This window comes from Lithobates pipiens, unplaced genomic scaffold, assembly GCF_037356315.1.
Source record: "Lithobates pipiens isolate NorthernLeopardFrog02 unplaced genomic scaffold, aLitPip1_a1.2 Scaffold_16, whole genome shotgun sequence".
Lineage (NCBI taxonomy): Eukaryota > Metazoa > Chordata > Amphibia > Anura > Ranidae > Lithobates > Lithobates pipiens.
In genome coordinates, this window is record NW_027507748.1 from 386,246,108 (window position 1) to 386,252,930 (window position 6,823).

Sequence of the window (6,823 nt, forward strand, 5' to 3'; positions counted from 1 at the left end):
TTACTGCTGCAGCTGTGAACGCCGCCGGCGTGCTGCTGAAGAGACAGTGGGGGGGGGAGGGGGATTCTGCAGCAGGACACAGTGCTGGGGGAAGGATGGCTGCTCGGGCTGGCTCTCGCAGGGATTCAGCGGCCCGGAGCAGGGGGACAGCAAGTCAGCCTGGGCAGGTACGTGGACCGCCTGCAGGCTGCTCCATCCAGAAGGATGAGAGGAGCGCCTGAGGGTCCACCATCCCAGGGGCTGGCAGGGTTGGCTCACTTTGCCAGGCTGCCACGGAGGGATCAGCCGGGGGCGCGGAATCACCTATGCGGGTTGTGGCTTCAGCTTCCGGGGTCTCTTCCCCCGGGGGGCTTACACCCCCGCCTACATGGGTTCAGGAGGACAGGTCCGAGGGGGAAGTATCGGATGAAGAGGAGCTGCCCATTCCAGGGGGTGATGTCGCCAGTCCGGCTGTGAGGAGAGTTCCTGGACAGCCAGGTGAGTCCCCTGATGCGGTTTTATTGTCTAATGCATTGCAGGGTTTGTTGGGGGTGGTGCAGGCGGGCACGGGGAGGCCAGTGACGCCTGTGGGGTGCAACAGGGGGGTGGCGGGGGTTTCTGCGGCGGCGTTGCCGGGGGGCGGGGTGCAGAACCGGCTGGACAGATGTGGGACCTGTTGGAGGGATTGCGGGCCTTGGTGGGGCGTTTTGACCGGGGGCAGGCCACGCCGCCGCCGGTGACCCCATGGGTGGCTCCCCCGGCTGGGGAGCTGGGGGTGGCCTCTGGGGCCACAGTGGTTACGACACCGGTGGCACCTTTGGTGTTGACGACAGAGGGGGAGGCGGGGCATCTGGGGTTGACGCGGGCAAGAAAGACTCGGTGGCGCGATCAGACATTGTTCGGTTGGCCGACGCGGCGCGGTGTGAGGTTTATGTGTGTTTCGAGGGGCCGCAGGAGGTGCGGGACAAGATCTGGAAAAGGGAGTATGTCGAGATTTTCTCGCTTCTCCCGTTGGAAAAGTTTAACTTGGATAAGGTTAAGCCTGATGATTCCAAGAAGGAGGATGAGGAGAAGCGGCGGTATCGGCTGATACCGCGCACTTTTTCTAATTGGCTACAGGCGTTTGCCATTTTGGCTAGCGTTATTGGGGAGAAGAGCCCGGAGCATTGCTCGGCGCTTTTCTGTTATATGGATGCGATTGGGGAGGCCCATCGGGTTTATGGGGGGCTGGCGTGGCTCCGGTACGATGAGCAATTCCGGCAGCGCAAAGCGGTGCGGTCGGAATTGCGCTGGGACCACAAGGACATCAGCCTCTGGATGAGGCTTATGTCGTCGGCGAGGGCCCCACCTCAGTTTCTTCAGGGGGGGGGCGGGAGTGCGCCTACCTCGGGACTGCCGGCCGGAAAAAAGTGGGGGGTTTTCTGGCAGTACAACGAGGGAGCCTGCAAGTTCGGGGGAGCGTGCAAGTTCAAGCACGAGTGTTCCGGTTGCGGCGGGGCTCACATGTTGTCCCGGTGCTTCCGTAAAGAGAAACGAGTCAGGGATGCTGCTCTGAAGAGGGAGGACGCCGGTGATGCTGGCAAGGATGCTCCCTTTTCTAAGTAGGTATCCGGATGGGGCGGCAGCGCGTTTGTGGCGGCGGGGTTTCGGGACGGCTTCAGGATTCCGTGTTCGCTGCCTGAGGTGCCGCGGGTCACGAAAAACTTGAAGTCCGCATTGGAACATCCGGGGGGTGGTGGATAACAAGCTGCAGAAGGAGGTGGCGCTTGGGCGCATGGGGGGCCATTTGGGGTAAAGCCGTGGCCCGTCTTGGTGGTTTCCCCGTTGGGGGTGGTCCCCAAGAAGGAGCTGGGGAAGTTTCGGCTCATTCATCACCTGTCTTTTCCAAAAGGGGGCTCAGTGAATGATTTCATTGACCCTGAGGTGTGCACGGTGTCTTACACGTCGTTTGACGCTGCGGTACGGTGGGTGCGGCGGTATGGTCAGGGGGCGCTGATGGCCAAGGCTGATGTGGAATCGGCGTTCCGGCTGCTTCCGGTTCATCCTGATAGCTTTCGGCTGTTGGGGTGCTGCTGGCGCGACGAATATTTTGTGGATATGTGCCTACCGATGGGTTGCGCGATCTCGTGTGCGTATTTCGAAACGTTTAGCTCCTTTTTGGAATGGGTGGTGAGGGACGCTTCGGGGCTGGAGTCGGTTATCCACTATTTGGATGACTTCCTTTGTGTGGGCCCGCCTGCCTCCGCTGTGTGTGCGATTTTGCTGTCTACATTGCAGCACATCGCGGGCAGGTTTGGAGTTCCCTTGGCAGCCGATAAGACGGAGGGTCCGACGTCGGAACTGAGTTTCTTGGGGATCGTGATCGACTCCTAGGCGATGGAGTGCCGGCTGCCGGAGACCAAGTTGGTGGACCTGCAGCGGGAAATTAGGGATATTCAGGGCCGGCGCAAGGTCCAGTTGAGGACGTTGCAGTCGCTTTTGGGTAAGCTGAACTTCGCATGTAGGATCATTCCCATGGGAAGGATTTTCTGCCGGCGGCAGCTGCGGCGGGTGTCAGCGTTCCCACACATTTTGTGCGGTTGGGGAGGGAGCATCGGGCGGATTTGCGGGTCTGGCACAAATTTTTGGGCTCTTACAATGGTAGGGCCATGTGGATGGCGGGCCCTGTCAGCGATTTCGACTTGGATTTGGTCACGGACGCTGCCGGTTCTACTGGGTACGGGGCGTTTTTCAGGGGCAATTGGAGCGCGGAGCCTTGGGGGTGGAAAAATGGGGTGGAGGTTGGAGTGGAATGGGTAACAGGTAAAAAAGGGACCTTTAGACTACCCTGGTCATGTGCTGGAATAGTTGCACTGAACGTCAGTCGAGGCATTGGGGACCCTCAATGTCTACATAAGTATATAAAGAAGACCTGCCACCTTACCATGCTATCAAGAATGTATAAAATAAATAAAAATAATTGAAAAAATTTTAAGCACCCCACGTCACTCCCGCACACACCCCACATAAAAAAAATGTATCATAGGGTAAGCATGTATATGTAAACCTTAAATGTGTAACAACTGTGAGCTATCATTGTGGGTTAGAGCGAAAATTCTTGGTCCAGAGTTCACGATTAAGGCTGGGTTCACACTGCTGCGGCAGCGAGAACCGGATGTGATTCGCACCGCACTGCAGTGCAAATCACATCCGATCTCTGTGCGATGCGAGTTCAGCCATACAGATAGTATGGCTGAATTCGCATCACACCCGCCGCAAACTCGCACGGGACCCTTTTTTTGGTCCGCAGCAGAATCGGATCGCATGGGTGTTCACACCATGCAATCCGATTCCTGTCCGAGTTTGCAGATCGCACTGCAATATGCGAACTGATCTGGGGGTGTCATTAAGGTTTCACTGACACTCCCAGCAGTCTGCATAGGGCAGTGTGAACTGCCGGCGGGAGGCATGCGATGCGGGAACCCGCCATGGATTTGCGGCGTTCCCGCATCGCTTCAGTGTGAACCCAGCCTAACTCTAAACTACAAAGGCCTGCAAAAGCCTTTATTGTGTCACCTATGAAGAACTTTGGGTACCATGGTATTTTGTGATTCCATTGGTGTGCACAATTTTAAGACTTGACATTTTTGGTATCTATTTATTTGCAACCCTGTCTGTTATATTTTACCAAAAAATTGGTATATTGTATTTGTTTGCACTAAAATTCATTTCAGTGTATTTATTTTTTTCCTGACAATATGCATTTGATAAATAACTAAGCAAATATTGTGCAATACAAAAAATTTCAACTACCTTGATTTTATTGCACAGGGTTTCAGAAAATATATACTTTTTAGGATTTACAGTAATTCCTAGCAAAAAAAAATAAAAAATGCAGATTTTAATATGTGTGCAAAAAAATGAAAAAAATTGTCCCAGGCAAGTGATTAAATATCATATTTAGAAGATAACACTCTTGAAAACCTGCGTACACAATTAATGAAAGTACATCAGTTGAAGTCATGTCTTACCACAGGGATGACCAACCCAAGCTGCTTCTTTGCTTCATTACAGAATCCATAAGGTACCAGTTGACGGAACAGTCTGTTAATTCCTTGAGGTTTGTCTGATAGAGGAGAGGTCTCCTTGGCTTCCTCTTTGTGTCTCGTCATTGTCCTCCCTGATAGTTGTAAAATTCTCTAGAGCCCCTAGGCCAGAGAATGCAGTGAATGGTCCATTTTACACTATAGCACTGAACGTTTGATAAGGCTTCGCCTGGAGAGGTGAATTGGTAGAGAATTCAGCTCTGCATGTTGCACAAACTACATTCAGTGGGAGGAGAACATACCGTAACCTGATCATCGTTCCATGCTTATCACTAATCTCTCTATGGAAAGAAAGAGGAAGCAATTGATGTAGAACTACCTTTCTCATCTAGTCTTTGTTAAAAAAATATTTTTTGACAATCAGTAGCAGTTATTCTTCAAACAAATGCAAATATTTCCCTTGTGTGTAAAAAAAAGTTGAACAGTCACACCATAAGGAAGTAATACTTTTTTATTCAAACAACACACAGCATTTAATGGCTGAATGTAGCAATAGGGTTGCCACCTGTCCAGGATTCACCGGGACAGTTCGGGTTTGGAACCATGCGTCCGGGTTTCAGACTGCCTGAAACCCGGACACATTATTCAGACTGGACTATGGCTTCCCAGCAGGGTTGCTGGCTACAGTTGTCTAAGCTGAGAGTGACTGTTACATTCTTTCACGCTGCCCAAAGCCACCACTAACAACCCCCCCAAACACACACACAGATGGGAGAGGAGAGAGGGCTCGATCTGCACCTCTCCCCCCCACCCCCTACCCCTCTGTGTCTGCCCACGTGCCAATCCCCGGCGCTGTACTTCAGAAAAGGAAAGTGGTTGCTGGAAATTTGAAGTCCAGCAGCCTCAGATGCATCTGGATGAGAGGCGCTGACTGCCAGAGTTCGCCTTATCATCAGAGTCTGCAGAGTGAAAAGGAACTCTACGAGTTCAGATGTAAAAGGGGAACTCTGCGGACTCTGATGTAAAGGGGGACTCTTGTTATTAATTTCATATGATTAGAAATGTTATTTAATAACAAAATATAATATACATATACATATATATATATATATATATATATATATATATATATATATATATATTATAGTTTATAATATAAAAAAATTATAATTGCTGTGCGCCGCTAAAGTGTTCGGGTTTGACTTGAAGAAAAGGTGGCAACCCTATGTAGCAAGCTAGATCTCCAACCAAAACTGCATCCGAGTAACCAGTCAGTGTTACTTCACACAGAATTGGACTTTGCCCGCTGCTGAGAGGTGGTAGTGCAGCAGCAGGATGGACTTTCTCCATGAGAGAGGTGAGTATTTGTGGGTCAAACTGCCCACGATTTGAAATAGTGGCAAATTGCGGGACGCCCATGCGATCCCCATCACTTCCAATGGCACCCCGATCACGGCACGATTTTGCCGCAATTGTCCCCCGACGAATTGCGATAAAATCTCACAAACAGAATCACAGGATGCCTGTCACCCAAAAGAAGTTGTATTTCTTTTGTTCGGCAGGTGTCCCGCAATTCTGTTTGCGCAATTTTACCGTGATTTGTTGCGGGACAACTGCGGCAAAATCATGCCATAATCGGGGTGCCATTGGAAGTGATGGGGATTGCATGGGCATCCTGCGATTTGCCACTATTTCGAAGAGCGGGCATAATCGCAGTTTTTTGCCCATGATTTGGAATGCTAAAATGTGAAAGGAGCCTTAAGACTAGATATTCTATTACCTTAAAGTGGATGTAAACCCAAATTTTTTATTTTTTTTGTCTGGCACAATATAGAGTATGGGTTTTCAGATCAGCTGTGCCAAGTCTTGCCACAAAGAGTTATTCCAGCTCTGAGCAATCCTTATATCTTTTTTAAGTGAAATAAAATGGACAAACTGTGAAATCTTTGTCCATTCTTCCCCCTTGCTTTGATTGACCGGAGATTTACATATCCCGTGCACTAGCCTAAGACATGCATTATTTTTTAATTCCCACCCCCACTCCTTTCTTCGGCAGCTCGGCAAGGATTGGATCTTCTACACCTCAGCATTATTTGGCATGCTGAAGTCATGTGGGGACTTTTCTGGGTTTTGACTGGATGTTAGGGATCATAGCAGAAGTTCAGTGTAAGAAATACACAGGAGAAAATGCCTGTTGATAAGGGGGAGTGTAGAGGTGGGCAGGGAGTCTACTGACATCAAGACTCCACCCACTGAGCCCTGGAAAACAGACCCACCCACAAAATATTATCTTTTCTGTTCACTTAGGAAATTACACTTTGCTACAATGTAAAGTAGCGAGTGTACAGCTTGTATAACTGTAAATTTGCTATCCCCTCAAAATAACTCAACACACAGCCATTAATGTCTTAATTAGTGCCACCATTATTTTCCAGCACTGCCTTAACCTTCTTGGGCATTCAGTTTACCAGAGCTTCACAGGTTGCCACTGGAATCCTCTTCCACTCCTCCATGACGAAATCACGGAGCTGGTGAACTTGCGTTTCTCCACCTTCCATTTGAGGATGCCCCCAGATGCTCAATAGGGTGTAGGTTTGGAGACATGCTTGGCCAGTCCATTACCTTTGCCCTCAGCTTCTTTAGCAATGCAGTAGGTGTCTTGGAGGTGTGTTTGGGGTAGTTATGTTAGAATACTGCCCTGCGGCCGAGTGTCCAAAGGGAATGGCTCATGCTCTGCTTCAGTATGTCACAGTACATATTGGCATTCATGGTTCCCTCAATGAACTATAGCTCCCCAGTGCTAGGAGCACTCATGCAGC

The 6,823-nt window shown here is 50.1% G+C and overlaps 1 protein-coding gene across 1 annotated transcript in view; it reads right to left on the reverse strand.

Moving 5' to 3' along the window:
• Window positions 1–4,340, reverse strand: part of LOC143983034 (multidrug and toxin extrusion protein 2-like) — a 284,277-nt gene extending 279,937 nt beyond the window's left edge. The window contains exon 1 of the mRNA XM_077482261.1: window positions 3,990–4,340. Within this exon, the coding sequence (XP_077338387.1) occupies window positions 3,990–4,130 (141 nt within the window). The 5' untranslated portion in view covers window positions 4,131–4,340. The remainder of the gene's footprint in view (window positions 1–3,989) is intronic.
• Window positions 4,341–6,823: the final 2,483 nt, after the last annotated feature.